The sequence below is a fragment of the Miniopterus schreibersii genome (genome assembly GCF_964146895.1).
Source record: "Miniopterus schreibersii genome assembly, chromosome: 8".
Classification (NCBI taxonomy): Eukaryota; Metazoa; Chordata; class Mammalia; order Chiroptera; family Miniopteridae; genus Miniopterus; species Miniopterus schreibersii.
Window position 1 is genome coordinate 18,234,314 of NC_138109.1, and position 22,138 is coordinate 18,256,451.

The 22,138-nt window shown below is 40.2% G+C and overlaps 2 protein-coding genes across 4 annotated transcripts in view; one reads left to right on the top strand and one right to left on the bottom strand.

Annotated features, from left to right (window-relative positions):
- YARS1 (tyrosyl-tRNA synthetase 1) overlaps positions 1–8,798 on the bottom strand; it is a 24,609-nt gene extending 15,811 nt beyond the window's left edge. The window contains exons 1-3 of one of the 2 annotated variants that reach the window (XM_081146022.1): positions 8,400–8,798; positions 4,858–5,004; positions 4,538–4,713 (exon numbers count right to left, since the gene is read on the bottom strand). In XM_081146022.1, the coding sequence (XP_081002148.1) occupies positions 4,538–4,713; positions 4,858–5,004; positions 8,400–8,456 (380 nt within the window). In that variant the 5' untranslated portion in view covers positions 8,457–8,798. Of the gene's footprint in view, positions 1–4,537; positions 4,714–4,857; positions 5,064–8,399 lie in introns of both variants that reach the window. The other variant, XM_081146023.1, reaches the window with a different exon arrangement.
- Positions 8,777–22,138, top strand: part of S100PBP (S100P binding protein) — a 23,866-nt gene continuing 10,504 nt past the window's right edge. Inside the window, exons 1-5 of one of the 2 annotated variants that reach the window (XM_081146024.1) lie at positions 8,777–8,902; positions 14,992–15,108; positions 16,319–17,025; positions 17,686–17,768; positions 19,206–19,309. In XM_081146024.1, coding sequence (XP_081002150.1) covers positions 16,321–17,025; positions 17,686–17,768; positions 19,206–19,309 — 892 coding nt within the window. In that variant the 5' untranslated portion in view covers positions 8,777–8,902; positions 14,992–15,108; positions 16,319–16,320. Of the gene's footprint in view, positions 8,903–8,940; positions 9,029–14,991; positions 15,109–16,318; positions 17,026–17,685; positions 17,769–19,205; positions 19,310–22,138 lie in introns of those variants that run through there. The other variant, XM_081146025.1, reaches the window with a different exon arrangement.

The following is a 22,138-nucleotide window of genomic DNA, read 5'->3' on the forward strand; positions in this document are numbered from 1 at the left end:
AATCTATCTTCTATTATCTTAAGAATAGTGGACCCATAACTCAGCTTAATAGGATCTAGTTACTTCTGAAGCCCCTGTGCACCACAATCCTATCCCACTTCCTCCTCCTCCACAGTAACCACCATGCTCAACCTTTTTGTCTTTTTCCAGATTTATACTGTTTGTATCTCTAAACAATGTGTTGCAAATATTCTTATATGTGTACATGTGCAAGTTCCTTTGCATATGCCTAGGAGTAGAATTTCTGGATCACAGGGGATTTGCATCTTGAACTTTGGTGGGTAATGCCAAACTATTTTTCCAAAGTGGCTTTTATCAATTTTAGTACTTCATATTCTCATTATTTTAAATTTTGCCAATTTGGTAAGCATGAGTGGCTTCTCACTGTAGTTTTAATCTACATTCCTTTGAATAACAACCAAGGAGGTTAAGCATCTTTCCATATACAAAATGGTCATTTGGTTTCTCTTTTCTTCTGGAATGACTCATTTTTTGACAGTTGACTCTGCAGTTTTTGACATATAATACTGGATATTAATCCTTTGCCAGTTACATGTGTTACAAATATTTTCTCCCAGTTAGTGATGTCTTAATTCATCACTCTTTTCCTGTGATTTATGCTTTTGGTGTGTTTTGTTTAATTTTCCCTGCTCTGAGATCACAAGATAGTCCTATAAACTGTCTTTTAAAAAATACATAGTCCGGCCGGGCGTGGCTCAGCGGTTGAGCATCGATCAACCTAGGATCCAAGAGACGGTTTGATTCCCGGTCAGGGCACATGCCCAGGTTTCAGGCTCGATCCCCAGTCAGGGGTGTGCAGGAGGCAGCCAATCAATGATGACTCTCTCATCATTGATGTTTCTGTCTCTCTCTCCCTTCCTCTCTCTGAAATCAATTAAAAAATATATATATGTGTATATATATAAATTATTTTTTATCAAATTGGCAAAATTTAAAATAATGACAATATGAAGTACTGAAATTGATAAAAGCCACTTTGGAAAAACATATATTTTATATATATATATATATATATATATATATATACATTTGTTATTGATTTCAGAGAGAGGAAGGGAGAGGGAGAGAGGTAGAAACATCAATGATGAGAGTCATTGATCGGTTGCCTCCTGCATGTCCCCTGTCAGGGAATCAAACCACTATCTCCTGGATCCTAGGTCGATGCTCAACTGCTGAGCCATGCTGGCCGGGCTAACTTCCTTTAAATGTTTTGTAGTTTGGCCTTTACAATTAAATCTTTAACCCACTTGGAATGGAGGGATCATTTTTCCCCCATATGTATAACCAATTATCTCTGCACCATTTTTCTTAAAAAGTTTATTCTTTCTTTGTTGATATGCAATGCCAACTCTGTCATATATCTATTTTTCATATTTGTGAGGATCCATTTCTGAACTTTCTATTCTGTTCCAGTGGTTAATTCTCAATCCCCATACTATACAAATGACAAAGATTTGGTATCCAAAACACATAAAGAACTCCTAAAAAAAGTAAAAATGGGCCAAAACACTTGCACGGACACTTGACAAAAGAGGAAACACAAATGACCAATAAAAACATGAAAATAAATTCTACAGATATTTTATCCCTACACTTGAATGGTAGTTTGGGTGGGTATAAACTCTGAGGTTGGAAATTCTTTTCCTTCAGAATTGTAAAGGCTTTGCTCCATCGCCTTTTGCTTTTCAGTGTTCCTTTTGAGAAATGTAAAACCCTTTTGATTCCTGACATTTTATAGGTGACCCCTTTTGATTATTCCAATATTGGACCTCCTGCCCTACTACTCTTGTTTTCGAATCTCTTCCTTTTTCCTCTCAATGTGGTCTACGAGGCCAGGAAAGCCAAAGTTCAAGTACAGGATTCAATGAACTCTCTCAAGATGCAAGTAATCTTCAATATACTATTTACCATAACATATAGATCCTAAAATGCATATTTTAAAATATTTAATGTCTCTGAAATCTAGGTCTTTTAAACAATGGCATACTATAGATTAATTAGTATTATTTTTAAGACGCCTTAGATTAAATGTAATACCTCTTATATTAATTAAATATAATGTCTATTTCTACTTCCACTTGGTTCCTGGCCACTGAGTAAATAGTCTTGACTAATTTGTTAATTGACTAATTTGAAGGATTTAGGAAGTCTAAAAATATTTTATGCAGCATTTTTAGTTGTTTTCAGCTAGAAGTTGTTTTCAGGTTGGTCAGAGTACCTAGTTTGTCAGATTGCTGGAAACAACAGTCCTTATCAACATCTCAAACACTCTTACAGTTTTTTGTTCATTTCTCTGCACTGCATTATGGGTGAATTTCTTAGAATTATCATTCAAATTTCTAATTTTTTCTTCAACTGTGTTCAGTCTAGAGTCGATCCCATCTATTGGAGGTTCATTTGTGGGTCTTTCATTTCATTGTTTTTACTTTAATGACTTTTATATTTCCAAGATTTCAAAATTATTTTTATTTTTAGTCATGTTTCATCTGTCTCTGGTTTTATAATTTCCTTTTTTTAAAAAATCCTTACCCGAGGATATTTTTTCTGTTGCTTAGAGAGTGGAAGAGAGAGAGAGGAACACTGATATGAGAGACACATCGATTGGTTGCCTCTTGCACATGCCTGACCAGGGGCTAGGGATTGAGCCTGCAACAGAGGTATGTGCCCTTGGCCAGACCCTTCAGTCCTCAAGTAGATGCTCTAACCACTGGGAAAAACCAGCTAGGGCTAATTCCTTTTTTAAATGGATGTGATTCCTTGGTATTTGAGAACTTACGTCTTTTTGGTAATATCAGGGATATAACACTCATAAGTGGTGGACAGCTTGGTTCAATTCTTGATAAAAGTCCCTACTGACCCAGGCAGGTGGCCAATAGTGCCCCATACCCCAGCTCTACTTTATTTGAGGGGTAGGGGCGAGAATGGAAAAAGGGGAAAAGCCCTACATCATCGTCTGGCTTTAAGCAGTAAGCCTGGTCTGTCCCCAGTGCCCCTCACTCCAGACTGGATCCCAGCAGACCTGTAACTTCAGCCCAATTCACCAACTTGCATTTCAATTGTTTCTCTTACCACAGAGATGTTTAGCTTGTTTTTGAACCTGGCTATGTAGTTTGGTTTTTTATTTTTATCTATCGTTGCTGTGTTTGGAATGGAGGGAGTGCATCAAAGCACGCACTTACAAAGCCATTTTCCTTTGAAGTCACTTTTAAATATAGAAAAAGATCAAGTGACTGAAGCAAGATAGTTTTATGTATCCCACCTTTATTCTAAGAGAATAAAAACCTTGCCCGGCTTATTGTAGGTAACAGTATCTGGCATATACTAAGAACTCAAAATATTTGCATGATTCGTTCTCTTACCTTCATCACGTCTCTGTCTAGTATCATCATACCACAGAGGTCTTCTCTAACCACTCTATTTAAACAGAAACCCCCCACTTCCTGAGAACTGTCCTCCCATCTGCCTTCTTTGTAGCACCTATCACCAAACAGTAAGTGCTCCCTAAATATTTGTAAAATAAATGTAAAAATGAATGAAATCTCAGGTACTCTACTAAGACTATATTCAAACATTTGTTTATATGCTTTATTTAAAACTCTAAAAGTCCAATAATGGGGAATGGTAAAAAAAAATTATATTAGATGAAGTAAAAGGGGAAATTAACTTGTAAGCAAGAGATCTGGGCTCACATCCTGGCTCTTCTACTTTACTAGCTGTATGAACTTAAGTCGGAATCTATTTCCTTATCTGCGAAATAGGATAAAACAACACTTACCTTAAAAAGTTCTCAGGGAAAGTGATACATGACTTATTTGAGGTTTTAAAAATCAAAAACGTGGAGACTATGAGGCAGCCGGGGGGAAATACTTAGAATAAAATGGACAAAGATAAGAAGCAATAAAGTTGTTGAGGAGGTGAAAAACAAGTGAAATATTTTTCTTTCACATTTCTTTTATCAGTATTTGCTGAGACTGGAAGGAAAAAGGGAGGCTGAATTGGTCACCTTTACTCTCCCATATACTATGCTCTATAAGGCCTAGAATTTGGTTATGTTTATATTTATATCTCCAGCAAATAGAGGAGTACTAGGCATTTAGTAGTCAGTACCTTTTTAATAGATGAATTAAAAGGACAAAGGGTATAATTTTTTTTAAATCTTCACCCGAGGGTATTTTTTCCACTGATGTTTAGAGTGGAAAGATGAAGGGAGAGTGGGGGGAGAGAGGGAGAGAGAGAAACATCGATGTGAGAGAGACACATCACTTGGTTGCCTCCCGCTTGTGCCCTGCAACCCAGGTATGTGCCCTTGACCAGGAATCGAACCCACTACCCTTCAGTGTGTGGGCAGACACTCTAATCACTGAGCCACATCAGCCAGGGCAGGTATATATTTTTTAATGGTTAATAGGTAGAGCCAAACAGCTTCTAATCCAAATTTCAGAGTGCCTAGATTCCACAGACCTGTAATTAGCCAGGAGCCCAGAGCCACAAGGAGGGTGGATGACCAAGCACTTACTTGCTGAGCTGGTAATCAGTGCCTTTGATGAACTTGAGCTTCTCCAAGGGCACACCAATACTCTCCAGCATTGCCTTGATCACATTCTCATAGTAGCTGGTTCGGAGTTCTAGAAGTTCCCATGGGGCTTTCATGTTATCCAGGTATGCATGAAGGTCCGCAAACAGAATGGTTACCTGGACATAAGAGATAAGGAACCACCAAAATGTGAACTTGTCCAAGTGTCTCCAAACCCCCCTCCCTGCCCTGCTCTTGTTAAGTCTCTCTTTTGGCCATTCCCCAAGGGCAACTGCTTAGTTTAGTAAAACATTACTTCTTACCTCACATCCTGCTTTCAGGAAGTCTGCGATCTTAGACATAGGCACGAAGTAAGCCACATGTGGCTTGCCTGTGGTTGCTGTTCCCCAGTAAACTTTAAGTTCCCGCTCCTTCAGTATCTCCTTCAGCTTCTCTTCCCCCAGAACCTCCTGTTGTGGAAGCAGAAGAGCTGGTTTAATGCCGGTGCCCCACCTTGTCATCCTTTACCCTGTGACAAGGAAAACAAAGGCATGTGTCACTGGGGGTCCAGGCTCAGAGCCAGCAGGGGCGTCCAGCCATGCCCTCAGTGCGGAGTGAGAGCCAATCTAAGTTGGCGTTGAAATGACACATATTAGGGGAATGAGGCACGTCCCTAATTGCATCTTTCTGCCCAACTACCTCTAATTCATGCGCTTTCCTTTCAAAGCCAACTTCTTCTGGTCTCCGTTTCTTACCTTCCATTTGAGTTTGAATTCCATACAACATCATACCATTGAAAATGCTCTTGCTAAGATCACAGATGGTCTCCACGTTGCTAAAGTCAACGAATACTTTTAAATTCTCATTCCCTTCCTGAAACACTGTCCTCTTTCGGTCTCCTCTATTTCATTCTCTTAGTTTTCTTCCTACTTTGGCTGCTGGGTCTCAGACTTTTTTTGCATCTGTCTTCTCCCTAATCATTAAATATTAGCAATTCTTGCAGCCCTACCTCTTCTCACTCTACATTCTCCTCCATCCCCTTGAGTGGCTTCAATGACTACTTATGCTCTAGTAACTCCCAAGTCTCCGCTCATACCCATGTGTAGAACCATGTACTTGTTATCAATCCAGTTGATTCAAACTCAACGTGTTCAAAATTAAAAACTCATGTTCTCACCTTTCTATCTTACTCCCCAACCGTTTTTTTTTCCACTTATGGTTTCATCCCTAGTTCAGTAAATTGTACTATCATTCACCAAGTTGCCTAAGTTACTCAGAAACAGCTCTTAAACCCTTCTACTTCTCTCTGCCTCTATACCACCACCCTAGTCCAGGCAACCATCAAATTACACCAAGACTATTACTACAGCAGCCTCCTAACAGGTCTGCCATATCTACTCTTGCTTTCTCCAATCTGTGCTCCAAAAGGCAGCCAGAGAGATCTTTAAAACCCAAAATTTGATGAACTCATTTATCTGTTTAAATATTTTAATAATTTCCTTTTGCTCTAAGACATACTGGAAAAATCTTAACAGGCCGGTATGCTGCAGATAAAAAGAGATTTTAGTGTTTCTTCAAGTGATGGTTGGGGAGGCTGTTGGAAGCCATAGTGACAAAAATTGTTTTGCTGGTTTGAATGATCTATTAGCAGGACTTGTTAAAACCCTGTGTTCCAAGCTGGTTGGAGGTTGATCCTGCATCCTCCAAGGTCCTGACTATTTGGACACTTTGAGGGTTCTCACCACCCAAAGAAAGGTAATATCACTTACCCTTTAAAACCTGAATGAGTCAATGCCATTAGCTTTGTATATTCTTTGTTTCCAACCAGCACTGTTTTATGGAGAGAGGCTAGGAAACAAAGGATCTGGCTAAGGGGATGGGAAGCATGCAGAAATCTTATTAATGGAAATAACCCAAGTTCCATTAACTTGTTAACGTAAGAAACATTCAAACCTGTGAAGAATTTTTGTGAGTTTATTTGAGCCAAACTGTCCTGTTGACAAATGCAGAGAAGCAGAATCTCAACATTGAGATAATACTCAGGAGAATGGCAGTTTTGCACCTTGTTTTATGCATTACAATCAAAGAAGAGTAAGTGGGTTACATGAAATCCATTGGTGATAGATTGGGGAGGTGGGAGAAAGTAAAGAGGGGGGAACCTCTGGCATTGGATAAAAAGTAAAATGACAGACACATCTTTTACAAAGGTAGGTAGAGGATAGTTAACAGTCACAACATAACAATAAGATTTATGGCCTCTGCCTCGTGGGTTGATTGTGCCCTCAGGGGTCTGGAAAAAGGGGAGGAACTCTTTGGAATGTCATCGCAGATGCAAAGGATAACAGACTGGCTTAATTAAGGTAAATATTGACCTTTGTCAGGGAAGATACCAGCCTAGGAAATGACTACCCACTATAAACTGTTTTTAGTTAAAAAGTTTTAATTTTAGATCATCCTTTGTGGTTACTTTAGGTTTCTGAGTTTGCAAGGCCGCCATTCAGGCCTCCCCTGAGCTAGTCAGGTTAGCACGTGGCCCCTTTTCATCCACAAACTGATGACTAGATACATAAAAGATGGTTTATCCACGTAATGGAGTATTATTCAGCCATAAACAAGGAATGAGGTTCTGACGAGGTTCAACAACATGGATGAACCTTGAAAACATTATGCTAAATGGAAGACATCAGACACAAAGGCTATATTTTGTATGATTTCATTTATTTGTCCAGAATAGGCAAATACATAGAGACAATGACCATGTTCTGGAATTAGATAATGGTGATATTCACACAACCTTGTAACTATTGTACAATAAAACCCACTGAATTTTACACTTTAAAAGGGTGAAATTTATGGTATGTGAATTGTATTTCAAAAAAAGAGGAAAAAAGCTGTGGCCTAATCACTGCTCTCGGAATAAAACCCCAATTTTAAACAGCCTACAATTCAAGGCCCTTAAGACCTGGTCTAAACAAACAAGTAAAATGCATAGTATGTCAGATGGTGATAAATTCTATGAAGAAACAACAAAAAGGGGGATGAGACAATTCCGGTGGCAGAGGATTTGTTATGTAAAATAAAGTGGTTCAGGAAAGGCCTTCTAATAAAGATGACAATAGTCAGGCCAGAGGGAAGCAAGGGAATGAGCAATACAAACAAATATTTATTAAGGGTTTGGTCGGCACTTTGCTCACTCTACTTCAGACAAATTAGCCTTCACTATGAACCACAGTGTTCTTGCTCTCCTCTGGGTCTTGATCTGTGTTCCTTCTACCTGAAATGACCCACCCCTCATTCTTCCTCTGCTTAACTTCCACTCCCCCTGTTCCGGGAAACCGCAGGAATATAGGGAAAGAGGTGATCTGCAGCCTTCAGGGCGCGGTTTAGAGGTCACTTCCTCAACCTTCCCTGACACGCCAGCCCTCTCCCCTAATTTATTTTCAAAGTTCCACGTATAGTAACTTCCAGTACTTTCTTCAACTGTCATTAAGTGTTTTGATTACAGGTCATTTTTAACGTCTGATTCCCGGCAGACAAGCTCTGGGTGGGCAGGGCCTTGACGTATTCCCAGCGCCTAGAGCTGCGCCTGGCACATAATAGGGTGGATGGGGTGGGAGTCCTGAATTCAAAGTCTAGTTCAACACAGGTAACTGCACACAGGAGGTAAGCCCAATGTTATTTCTGCGGCACCCAGATAATTAACTGACTGACTGACGGACCAGCAGTGAGGACTGCTGGCTCTCTCACAGCTGCCTCGGCGCGGAGCCCTGGGCCCCATACACTTCGGATCCCGTAGTGGGGTTAAGGATCTCTAAGCCTCGGGTCCCCAGTCCCCAACAACGCGTTTCCAATTCCAAGGACCGACCTGAAGGTTCCGGGTGATGAGATGCAGCTTCTCTTCTGGGCTCGGAGCATCCCCCATGGCTCGGTCGCCCTAGTCTCCCGGGCTCAATCCGGCACCTGCGTCCTCTTCTCGGTCGCCCCCGCCTCCGCGTGCAGGGAAATGCACTGCGGGCCGGTCAGGTTGCGTCAGCTGAGCTCGTCGTTCGGCTTGCTCGGCCTGGACTCTTCGCCTGAAAGTGGTGGGAAGTCAGGAGCAGAAGAAAGTGGAGCGGGTCGATGAGACGAGACGGGGTGGAGCCAGTAGTCAGGGTAGGCGGTGCGGAGGGCGGAGTTGCGGCGCCGGCGTGGGGCTCCACCCCCTGAGAGGCGGGGCGTTCTCCTGCCAATCATTGCCTGTTTGCCCGCCCCCCTGGCGCTGCCCCGGCTGCCGTGGGGTGGGGGAGGTCGGGGAGAGGGGCGATAAAATGGCGCAGGGGGCGGAGTGAGGCGAGGTCTTTTGCCCAGGCTTTGGTCCGGCTTCCGGAGGTGAAGAGCGGGAGGGGCGAGGGGGTTGGCTGTTGCTTCTTCAGGGGACCGCGTCCGCCGTCCGCCCCGTTGAGGGGTTGGGAGGCCCTCGCCCAGCTGGGAGAAGGGCTCGTTTTCGTTCCTGAGGTGATGGCGGCGGGAGGGGGGGGAGAGTCCCAGCCCCCATCTCCACGTCGGCGGGCTATAGGTGCTCCTCGCCCTGCTGAGGAAAAGGGAGGCTGTTTCGCGACCTGAGAGGCGGGAAGCAACGTCGGTTCTGCCAGCGGGGTAGCGGTGGGGAGGGATGGAAGTGTAGGCGGGTGGGCGATGCCGCTGTGCGGCTGCCCCGTAGCCCACTGGGGGAGGTGTAGCTAGGGAGGAGATCGTGGTCTTTCTGCCGCGCCTGACGGGTGGGGGGACGAGAGGACGACCTGCCCCTGGGGAGAGCCGGGGCCGTGGTCCCGCTGCGGTGTGGTGCGGGTAGCCATCCTCGGGAGCAGCGCTGCCGGCGCCGGCCCGCCGCGGGCAGGGTTTGCCCCTGCTGGGGGAGGGGCGGGGATCAAGCCGGCGCTACTCCCGCCTTCCGCGGGGTGGCGGGAATTCTTGGTCTTTTCCGAGGAGGGAGGAGGGAAGTGCGAAGGCCTTGCCTCGGGGCCACGCTGTGCTGGCTGCGGTGGCATTCCTACGGGAGTGCAGGGAGAGGTCAAGCGGCAACCTCCGAAGGGTGGATTTGGGCCACCCTTTATCCTGGCTCTCGAGAACTGGAGGCTCCACCAGTTCCTTCCTGGGGCAGGAGGGAAGGTAGCTGACATGCAGGGTCGGCCCTGGAGCGGGCCCAGAAAGTGATTGAATTGCCCGCCGGCAGCCCCCACCTTGTTAGGTGGGCTCTGATGGCTTTCTCGATTTAAGCCGCGGGTTGTGAAAGAATTCACCGAGAAGTGTAACTGAGCAAAAAGGTTTATTCACTTTCCAAGGGAGGAAAGGGGCCGAGAGCTATAGAGAGCTAAGGGCCCTCCCGGAGAGCCTGAGGTTTTTAAGGGCTGTTTAAAGGTTAAGGCGTGGGCTCCGGGAAGGAGCCGGCAGCTGCCTCTGGCTCACCTTATAAAGTTAGGTTAAGGTGGGGGGTCCGGGGCGGAGCTGGCATCAGCGGCATCCAGATGTACTACACGCTCTGTTCCTCCGGCAGGATGCGGCCATATCTAGAATAGACTTAGATTTGGGTAGGGTGGACGGTGGAAATTTACTGTGGGTTAAGTAAAAGGTGTGTGGTCTTAGATGGGTCAGGGTCTATCACACCTGACCTCCAGTTTCTTGTGGATGTATCAGAGGCTCCAGCCTTTAGTAAACCTGTCTGAATTATTGTTTTTTAAATTTTCTTTTTAAAAAAGAAACCTGTTGCTGCAGCTTAGACATTTGGTCTCCCATGCCTATGTGGGAGGAGAATCCTGGGGCTCTTATCTGGTGAAATGTTACTTCAAGCAGAGATTTCCAGCTTTGGGTGGTTTTTCTGTCCTCCAGCTTTTTCAGTTACCTCAAAGGGAATTGCACAATTCTTACAGATAATTTCAGTTCACTTTGATTTTGTTTGAACATTATGTCCCTTTTATGGAGTGGTAAAACCTACTGAATGCCTTTTGTGTAGTGTGCTTCACACGGATTGCATTTGGGGAAGGTTGGAAATCAAAGGTCAGTGGGGAAGTCCTGTCATGTCCCTTGAAAATAATCCTTGCCCTTGGCCTATCAGTCAGATTCAGCTTGATAATGCTCTGGTTTTAGAGCCTTGAAAGAGGGATATGGGATTGTGTCTGGTGTTGCAGTTTTAGTGGCCTGCATAAAATAAAGCTTAGTGCTCTAAGGCAATAGGTTTCTTAGGTATGATAAAAATAGAAGAGAAACCAGTTTCTGAGGTTGCAACCAGGAGGTTAGAGAACAGTGAGGGCGGGCGTGGTAAACTGAAGTGTGAAGAAGGGGGTGGACAGGTGAGAGACATAGAAGGACAGAATAGGGTCACAGGAGGGATGGGGCACAGAGGAATTAAGAGAGACTTGGGAGATGGGGAAAATATTCTTCCCTTAAAAATAAAGAGATCCTCATATTTTTGGTGGAGGTTACAAAGTAAATGCCAAGAAAGGCAGGTGATGGTAGAATGGCAGAGGAGTACTAAGGCTGTCTTGTGGAAATTCATTTTAGAGCTTCGGTTTTATCTGAGATTCTACCCCCCCCTGTGCAAAGTCATTAAATATCAGCTTTCATTAGTATAGGTCTTTTAGAGTGTTTTCATAAACTTGCCTTCATTTGATCCTCTTGATAATCCGTGTTTGAAGTTAACAAGGAATAATTCCCATTTTTCAAATGAGCGTTCTCATCTGTTTTGAGGTTAAGACTTCAAGTGAATTGCTAAAGTTTCTGGATTTTAGTTCATTTCCTCTATACAAGATAACTTCATTATTAATTTACAGAATTTGCCTGATAGTTCAGATGTCCATACAGACTGGTCTCTAATTTAGTGGCAAAATGGTTGAATACTGGGTTAAACCAGAAGAGATTAGAGCATATTGGATAATTTCTTAACAAGCAAGGACTAGGGGAAGTTCCTTACCAGTTTAGCACTCTTTTTTCCTACTATTCCTATGCTTCTCAAAACTCTTAAGGGTTCAGGGAGGTGATAAGGTTTGGGTGAAATAATATGTATAGCCACTACTTATTTAGCTTTTATGCTGTACCTGTAGTATGCTAAGTGCTTTATATTCATGATCTTATTTAATTCTTCCAACAACCCCATGAGGTAGGTATTATGATGGTCCCTATTTTATGGGAGATGACAGTTGAAACTTCAGAATGTAATCATTGGATCACCACTGACTTCTAATTTTAAAATGTTTTTATTATTAAAAATTTTAAGCATATAAGAAGTACAGGAATGAATACCAACAGGAATGAATACCATTATACCTACCATTCAGCTTTATCTTAATGTTGCCATATTTGTTTTAGGCCTTTTTTTTTTTTTTTTTTTTAAGAAATAAAACAGATAGAATCAAAGCTCTTATGGCCCCTTGCCATTCCTCTTCCCTCCCCACAACCAGAGGTAACCACTATCCTGAATTTGGTGTTCCTTATCCCTATGCATGTTTTTGTAATTTAATGATATATGTATCTATGCATACACAATTTATGGTATTGTAAGTTGCAACAAAAAAAGGGGGATGCTGTAGATGAAAATACAAGACATATCAGTCAATTGCAATGTATGGACCTTATTTGGATACTGATTTTTAAAAATCTTAAAAATACGACATTTATAAAATTATTGGAAATCTGAACCAGATATTGTATTATAAGGAATTCTGGTTATTTACAGATGAAATGATGTGATGCCTGGAATTTGCTTCAAAATATTCTGGTAAAGGCGGGAGGTGGATAGGGTAAGATTAGCTATGGGTTGGTTGATGGTAGTTGTTGGGCCTGGGTGATGGGTATATGGGGTTGATTATGCTATTATGCTATTTTTGTGTATGTTTTAAAATGAGAAAATTATGAAGAGAGTGGTTTGTGCAAGTTAAAAATTATATGTATATGGTATTGTTTTGCATGCTTTTGCTCCCAGCCCCTTGGAACATTCTTTGAGAGAAGCTCAGAAGAGCCAGCTCTGTGACTCTGGATGTCTTATGGCATAGGAATTTATGTTTTCAGTGGTTATGAAAGATATTGGTCCTTTGTGTTGCTTTTCCATTCTGCCTGGGAAGTCAAGGGAAACCTGTGCATAATAAGGTGGCTTAAATTATTTTTACCAAGGCACCAAAAACCCTCATTGTTGTCCATATCTTTCATGTATATTAGAGGGTGAAGTGAATTTAGAGGGCTCTGCCATTTGCTGACCAACCCTGGGCAAGTCTATCATAAAGGTGGTAGAAAAAATACAAGAAAAAGCATTGCCTTTGCAATCAGACCTTAGTTTGGATCCTTGTTCTAGCATTCTTAGTTCTATGTTGAGTTACTTGGTTGAGTTACTTTATGCCTTTGAACTTTAGTTTCCCAAGAGTGAAAATCTGTTGAACTCTTTATTTGGTCAAGCAGGTACTTGGACTAGACTTTTTGGAAGGAGGTGGAGTGAGAATGGGGGTAGGGGCTCAGAAAGGGCTTCTTAGAAATGTAGCTGCTTAACTCCAGTGCCTGTAATACTTGTGCTTAACAACCACAAACTTTAAGTAAAAAAGAAATTTTCAAAAGTCAACTTCTGCCTAAAGAAATAAAAAACTCAGTCACTGGGCAGAGAAATTAGGTTTCTGTTCATAGAGGTACCTCTTCAGTGCCTGAACTCTCACAATTGCTGGTAAAATAAGAGAAAAGGTCTTAGAAGCTCTAAGTTTAAATACATACAACAGAAACCTCAGTTTCTTTGATAAGACCTATGTTACAGTTAAGTTGAAGGAGTTAAATTAGAGTTCTAAATGTCTCCCAGTGCTTGATTTATAATAGGTACGTAATATTTCTTTCCTTTCTGTCCCACCTAATTTCTAAGATTAGTAAGTTTAACTAGGTTCCTTCTTTCTTTTATTTATTACCCACCCAGTTTTATTGAGATATAATTGACATAATATTGTATTAGCTTAAGGTGTTCAACAGAATGATTGGATATATGTATATATGGTCATATAATTGCCACAATAAGTTTAGTTAACATACATCACCTCACATAGTTAAAATTTTTTTTCTTGTGATGAGAACTTTTAGGATCTATTCTCTTAGCAAATTCAAAGTATAAAATATAGTGTTGTTTACTATAATCGCCATGCTGTGCATTACATAGGTCCCTTTTAATTCTAAAATTCTGTAATTCCTTCCTTTCCTTCTAACTCTCTCTCTAATACTTTATTGTTCATATCATTTTACATTTTCTCATAGTGGTGTGTAATTTTAAATGTTGCCTCCCTGGCAAGATTATACATTCTTTGAGGGTGGAAATAGTATCTTTATTTCTTAGAAATTATTTAGAGTCACATTATCTAGCTCAGTGCTGTGTGATGATAGTAGCTCGGAAAATGTTTTCTGTAAGAATGCATGAACTAAAGCTAAAATTCCAGGTGTGGCTGGGTCAGTGTGGCTTAGCAGTTGAGCATCGACCTATGATCCAGAAGATCGAGGTTCAATTCCCAGTCAGGGCACATAACCTGGTTGTGAGCTTGATAGGAGCATGCAGGAGGCAGCTGATCAATGACTCTCATCATTGATGTTTCTCTCTCTCTCTCCCTCTCTCTTCCTCTCTCTCTGAAATAAAAAATATATATTAAAAAAAAAATTTCCAGGTGTGGTATGGAGGGAAGTGGGATAGGCAAAATTCACAGTTAAAAGGCTATCATGAATTTCCCAGATTATTCGGTTTAGTGTTTAATTATTTCTTAGAGCTTTTCAGATGTTGACATGTAATATGTAAAATATTAGCTTTCTATAATTTTTCCCATCTAGAAAATATTTATAGATCAAATTCATCAGTGGCTGTTAAAAACTAGGTTTTAATTAAATGAGTAATACGTAAATATTCAAGTGGAAAAGTAAGATGATACTAAAATCCCCCCTTGACCTCTCTCAGTCCCTTCACAGGTTATAGCAGTCATCAATTTTGTGTTTGTATTTTTTCCATTTTTGCATCTATATATCTGTTGAAAATGAGACTTTTGTATGTGTGGTCATGATTAACTTTTAGATCTTGGTGGATTCTTAGACATTGCCTGGTCCCCCTTCCCCATTTTATAAATGAGGAAACAAGTTCAAATGGTTAAGTGTCTTGCCCGAATTATAGCTGGTTAGTGACAGAACTAGGACTATAACCCAGGTCTTTCGACTCCTAAGCCAGTATTCATACTAAAGCAAATGATATCCTTAAAGTACAAATCGTTGGAACAAAACTAGTTCTTTAGTTGCATAATTTTTCCTCTAAAGGTTTTTCTTTGATGTTCTTGACTCAAAATTTAACTCTCTGGTATTTAGAAAAAAAAAAATCAAGATGAAAATTAATAGATGGAGCACCTTAAAAGCATAATACAGTTGACTTTGTAATTAGTAGAGTTGAAAGTGATGAGAAGATCCTCTAATTTTCTTTGTACCTTCAGGAAGGTGGGAGTCAATCACTTTGACAAGTCTCCAGAAAGGAACAGCTAGCAGGAGCTGAAACCTTTTTCCATTTGGTCTCGTGGCAAAGGCAGAGATCACGCCAGCAGCTCCACACAGTATGGAAAACAATTCTTATATTCTTAATTTTTTTTTTTTAATTTTAAAAGTAATACGTTTGTTTTTTTTAAAGTGTAAACTATGAAAACCCAAACATTTTACATAATATATATTTGTTTTGTTTGTATGTTGTGGATATTATTGCATGGTAGTATATACAGATCTCGTTTTTTTAAATACAGTAGTCTCCACTTGTCTGCAGGGAATATGTTCCAAGGCCTCCAGTGGATGCCTGAAACTACAGGTAGTATTGAACCCTATATATACTATGTTTTTTCCTATATATACATACCTTTTCACTTAATGGGAAGCACACTACAGCTTCTCTTTGGCATATATGAATTGCCAGCATTACTACTATTGTGCTTTGGGGCCATTATTAAATAAAATAAGGGTTATTTGAACATAGGCACTTTAATACCACAACAGTCTTTCCGATACACGAGGTGGCTACTAAGTGACTAATGAACAGGTAGCATATATAGTGTGGATATGCTGGACAAAGGGATAATTCATGTCCTGGACAGGACAGTGTGGGTACGCATGAGGTTTCATCGCACTACTCAGAATGGTATGTGATGTAAAACTTAAGAATTATTTCTGAAATTTCCCATTTAATATTTTTGAATGTTGATTGACCTCAGATAACTGAAATTTCAGGTAACTTCAATTGGAAAGCAAAACTGCAGATATGGGGGAACTACTGTAGTTTAAAATATTCCATAACATGAATGTACCATGGTTTTACTTAATTGTTATCCTGGTGATGGACATGTAGATTGTCTCCGATATTTGGTTATTTTGAAAAATGCTGCTTTGGACAACCTTGTAAATGTATCCATGTGCATTTGTATAGGTATTTCAATAGGGTAAACTTCCAGAAGTGAAATATCTGGGTTAAATGGTATTGCCAAATTACTATCCACAAAACTGACAGAGTATGAGGGTGCTTTTTTGCACATTCTCACCAACCTGGATTATTATGTCATCTTACTTTTTACCATTTTGATAGGGGGAAAGTGTCTCATTGTTCTTAATGTGTATTTCCATGATTCTGATAAAGTTAAATATCTTAAGATTGTTTTTCATGTTACAAGTCACAGTGTAAAGAATTTGAAATGTTAGGATGCCACCACTCTATAGGGCAGATTGGAATTGATATAAAGAGCATTTCCTGTTCCTTAGTGAAACTGCCTCTTATCTATCCAGATATGATGTGCCCACTAGTGCCCTCTAGGGGTTCCGTGGATGAGGATGTGTTGGATGACTCCCTGCTGGACCTGAGTGAAGGAGAGGAAGATGATGGCCGTTTCAGCTTCACAGAGGAGGAGATAGAGAACTACTTGAAGGATGATAATCTATCTGATGAGGACGAGGAAGATTCATTGGACAGCACTGGATCAGTAGCTGAGACTCCTGAGCTCTTCAAATTACCTCAAAGTACTCCGGTTGGTCAGGGACCAACTCCTACAAAACCATTAAACAGACCCTTTGCAATAGAAAAGAATCTTGTAAAATTAACAGTTGTTGCACCATTTAATCCAACAGTTTGTGATTCTGTGCTTGATAAGGACAAGACTGATACACCCAAAGCTATTGAAAAACCCTCCTCCCTTGGACAAGACATAAGAGAAGATGGTCTTAGCCCAAAAAAGAGCAAACTTTGCACTAATTCTGAAGGGATCGTCCCCAATAATTCTGCCTGGGATGGGCCCCCACTCCCTTCTCCTTCAAATAATAATTTTCAACAAACTGTCCGTGATAAAAGTATGCCTGATAGTAAGAAATCTACACCTGTAGTGTCTCAGATCTTGGACCATTCAGAGACTCCTCATATAGGGTCATCCTGGAGAAATGGATCACATAAAACAAGTTGTGAAATGAAGTTTCCAGTTGTTTCCAGTTCGTCAAACAAAGTAAGTATATTTTTTCAAGGTACAGAGAAAAAAATTATTTTCATTCAGAAGCTATATAGCAGAGCTTTGTATTCAGACATACTGGGGTTTGAATCCTGTCTAGCACTGTGACCCTGGACAGATTATGTAGCCTCTCTGTTCCCTCACATTTCTTACTTATAAATTGGAGTAAATAATATTTTGTGGTATAGTAAAGATTAATAAAATTGTGTATTTACAGTAACATGCATGATATTAAATTACCATTTATTGAATAATTACTAAGTTGATGATTTTATTAGTATTTTTCCTTTCTTTGGGCTTTAGCCTAAGTCTCAATCTTTGGTTATATTGCTATATTAGATACAGCACCAGCTCTGAGTCAGCCTCAGAAGAGCTAAAAAGTCTTGGGCAGTTTAGTTAACCTCTTTGAGCCTGATTCCTTTCTTGCAAATGGGTTTAATAATCCCTGCTGCTTAGGGTTCTCCCCCCCCCCCCCCCCCAAGATCGCAGTCACTATCTCATTTAAAGCAGCTGTCATAGTGCCTGGTACACAGTGGGGTCAAGGATATGCCTCAGAGGCCTTTAGTTCAAGAATATTTCCATAAATAGTGTACTCAGTTATTCTCTTATAACTAATAACCATGTTTCCTTTTGCATTTCTTCTGCTCTGAAAAAAAGGATGCTCTTGACAAGGATTCTGGAAAGCTGAAAGTTCCTGAGAGAATAGGCAAAGTCATTCCTGTTCTGCAAGCCAAAACAAGGTAACAGTGTAATGAAATATTCTGGTTTCTTCCTCAGTTTCTCTCCTCAGTTTCCCCATAGTGTGGGAAAAAACTCTGCGCCAGGAGTAAGCATACTTAACATTCTGGGACCACCTATTGTTGTGACCTTGGGCAAATCAAATAATCTCTGACCTCAGTAAAATGAGGCTAATGGTGCCTTCTCTGCTGCCTCACAGGATTGTTTTGAAGAGTAAAAAAAGACATATTAGTGAAAGCACTGTATAAATGTAAGATTTCCTTTCCTGTGTATGGGTAAGCCTGGTCACAGATACAGTAGAAAGTTGGAATAATTTTTAACAAAAATGTTAAAATGTAAGTATGTAGAAAATCATTTAGGCATCTCTCCCAACTTGCATACAGCTGTCTTGGGGGAAAATTCTTACAGAGGTTGCAGATTTGGGTCACCTTTTCAATCTATGCTTTTGTTGCCAGGAGATGGCAGTGTCTCCACATGGGCTTTTTTTAATTAGGAAAGCTGTTTTTTTTAGGTTGAGTGACATTGGCTTCCTTACATTGATTAGTTTTAAAATTTTGTTTTGATTACACAGATATTTATTTATTTTTTATTTTTTTAAATATGTCTTTATTGATTTCATAGAGAGGAAAGGAGAGGAATAGATAGAAACATCAATGATGAGAGAGTCATTGACCAGCTGCCTCCTGCACGCCCCCGACTGGGGATCAAGCCCGCCACCCCGGAATCGAACCCTGATTGCCTGGATCCTGGGTCGACGCTCAACCGCTGAGCCACGCCCTGCCGGGCTGATTACGCAGATATTTATTCTGCTTTTGAAATTTTAAAATATTTTTTAAAAGGCTAAAGTCCCTTTTCTGTTTTTTGTTTTGTTTTGTTTGCATAGTTGTGAGAGAAACTTTGTGAATTGCTTACAATGAAAATTATACCAGAGAACATAAGTCAGGCTACTTGGAACAGTAATAAATTGACTCAATATTCTCATCCATAGTCTCCTCAGTATAGTGCAATTAGTATGAGCAAGGGCCAGATGTTCTTGCCACGGTCACCAATGTTCTAATTGCCAGGTGCACCGGATTCTTTTCTGTCTTTATCTCATTCGGTTTTTCTGTGGCTCTGTGAAGTTAGCTGTTTCCTGACTAATCTTGAATTACTCAACAAATGCTTTTTTTGTCTAGAGACTAGGTAGTCTTCACTTTCCTATGCCTTGTTAACAGGAGGTTTTAATTATTTCTTCTCTCCTTTTTTCTCTCAACTCCATTCTTGATTTCAGCGTAGTGCTGTATGGCTAACACTATCTTCTGTCACTGAATCTTAGAGAGTATTTTGCCTCTGAAAGTTAGTTGACTTCTAATTGATCAGCAGTATATGACTTCTGTCAATAAAACATTATACTCATGGTTCTAATGAACTATTTTTCCTCTTGGTTTGCTTTGTTCCAGGACTAATGTTCCGACATTTTCACAATCAGATCTAGAACGGAAGAAGCAAACTTATGTCAGGAGTGTTTTTGCTCATATAAAAGACTCGGTGGACTCTAACCAAGGTAATATGGTAACCAAAAATGGCATGTAAAGATGTGATGGGACTTTTTTCCAATGTAATATAGCTTAAACTGGGAGAATGTTTTGAATTTTCTTTTTATTTATTTATTTATTTATTTATTTATTTATTTATTTATTTTTAAATATATCTTTATTGATTTCAGAGAGAGGAAAGGAGAGGGAGAAAGAGAGATAGAAACATCAATGATGAGAGAGTCATTGATCGGCTGCAGCCCGCAACCCGGGCATGTGCCCTGACCGGGAATCGAACCCTGATCGCCTGGATCCTAGGTCGACGCTTAACCGCTGAGCCACGCCCGGCCGGGCTTGAATTTTCTTAAATTGATGAGAAAGATAACTTTTTACCCAGAAATTTACACTCAAAGTGGCTGAGCTAACCAGTATTAGAGAGGGGTCCAAAGAGACTCATACCATACATGAAAAGTACCTTTCCCATGGTTGAGGGCTATAACCAGACCTGTACTTTTTGCCAGGGATTTTTTTGTCTGAAAAACAGTAGAAGTGGTTGTCCAGGCACTGTTCAATAATCCTTGGTTTTTATTTGGAATTACTTATTTTCCCTATTGCCTTTCACATTTAAATGTAAAAAAGCAAGCATTTCAAATTATATCCTGCATCTTGCCATCTGAGTAAAAACTACTAAAAGGCTTTGACTCCCTTCTCGATCCTTCAAGCTGAGTCATCCCTAGTTCATTAAAACCTATTGCAAACCAAAATGGCTAGACTCTTTCTCTAGCCCTCAAGAGACTATATAGTTCATGTTATCATTCATCCTGAACTACTGGCTTATGGGAAACTCCTAAAGGGAAACTTGTGGGCTGTACTGAAGGTGCAGAGATTAGAGCGATACTGACAAAAGAATTCCTTCTCATAAAGGTCACTCCATATTCTGTCATCCTTTGTGTCATTGTCTATTCAGCAAACCTTTCTCGAGTACTTTCAGTGGTGCTAATTTTGAAGATTAGGGATTGTAAATGTAGAGAAGTGAGGTAGAGACTTGGCCCTCTGGGAATTGATAGCCCAGAGAGGGAAAAGATAATTACACTGCAATACTGATTAGTGTTCTAATAGAATTGTGTTTAAAGTGCAGTAGGAGCAGGGAAAGAGCCCTTTTTGTGTTTGGGGAGAGTGAAAGATGGGGAAGGAGGATGCCCTAGGTAGGCTCTACAGAGAAGATAATTAGTTCAGTTACTCTAAGATCACTAAAGAGGGTTTTACAAGAATTTTTGGCCAAAGATCAGACGATTCTCCCCTTTGACAAATCTTGAATTAGTGGGTTTTTCCTTTTTTGTTTTATACAGCTATGAATGAAAGGCTTAGAACTCTTGAGGCATCAGTCAGGAGAATTTTTTATTCCAGGTCCTTTTATTTTACTTTATTTTATATTTTATTTTATTATTATTTTTTTATTTCTGTTAATCCTCACCAGAGGATATTTTTTCCATTGATTTTTAAAGAGAGTGGAAGGGAGGGAGGGAGAGAGAGAGAGAAAAACATCTGTGTGAGAGAAACACATTGATTGGTTGCCTCCCACATGCACCCTGACTGGGGCTGGGGATCAAACCTGTGGCCATCCTTTGGTGCTGAGGCAATGCTCTTACCACGTGGCAACATTGGCCAGGACGGGTCCTTTTATTTTTCACTCAAAGATTTCATTAAACAATCAAATGTAATACTGATTGCTCAGCCCTTTGGTTTGTGAGATCCCTTTACTTGAACTATTTTAAAGGTTAGTGGAACTAGGGACACACACACCCCCAAAGTCACTGGAGGGACAGATTAAAAGAAGTTTGTCTATATTCAGCCTTTGTGGAAGAGGCTTGATTATTGCTTTTCCCTCCATCAGGTGACTTACTTTATTTTATATCCTAGGCAGTTGACACTGATATATCCAGTTATACATTTTTCTTTCTCAATTGGGACATTTAGAAAAGAAAATTTCACAAAAAAAGCAATGAGCAGCTGCTCATTTTATAGCATCTTTTCCAGTCTCTTCCCCCATTCAGCCGTCCCTCTCCCATTTTATTACAACAATGTATATCCCATAAGGAACAGCTAGAATAACTGGTATAGAGAAAAGGCAGCATATTTTAGTGGTTGGGAGAGTAAAGTCGTAGTCTCAAGTTAACTTCTGGGTTCACATCTAGCACCATTGCTTACTGGCTGTGTGACCTTGAACCAATAAAAACTCAGCTTTCTCATTTGTAAAATGGGGATAATGATGAGGCTTAGCTTATGTGAAAATTATACATGTAAGTACAAGCATAATGCATAGAGTAGTACCTTGCTATAGCAACTAACAACATTTATTGAATACTTGGTATTAACAAGGAAGTGTATTTTTTTAAAAGAGATTATTAGCCATAATCTCTTTTTTAAATAAATAGTTCTTAAATTTTATTATTTATTTATTTTAGGGATAGGGAGAGAGGGAGGGAGGGAGGGAAATAAATCAATGTGTGAGAGAAACATCTGCCAGTTGCCTTTTGTATGCGCCCAGACCGGGAATCAAACCCGCCACCTTTCAGTGTATGGGACAACACTCCAACCAATTGAGCCACACCGGCCAGAGCAGAAAGTATATTTTTTCATTCTGAAGTTTTTATAGGTAAAATAGTACGATCTCAGGTGTTTGTTTTTAAATCTTTAAATAAATAACACCTGGAAATTTAGAGAAAGTAGTTTTAACAAAATGTTGATAAATGAAGCTCAGTGATGGGTATGTGGGATTCATTATACTTTTGTGTGTATTTGAAAATTTCTGTAATAAAAATTGTTTTTTTAAAAGTGCCTCTTTTAGGAAATTCCTT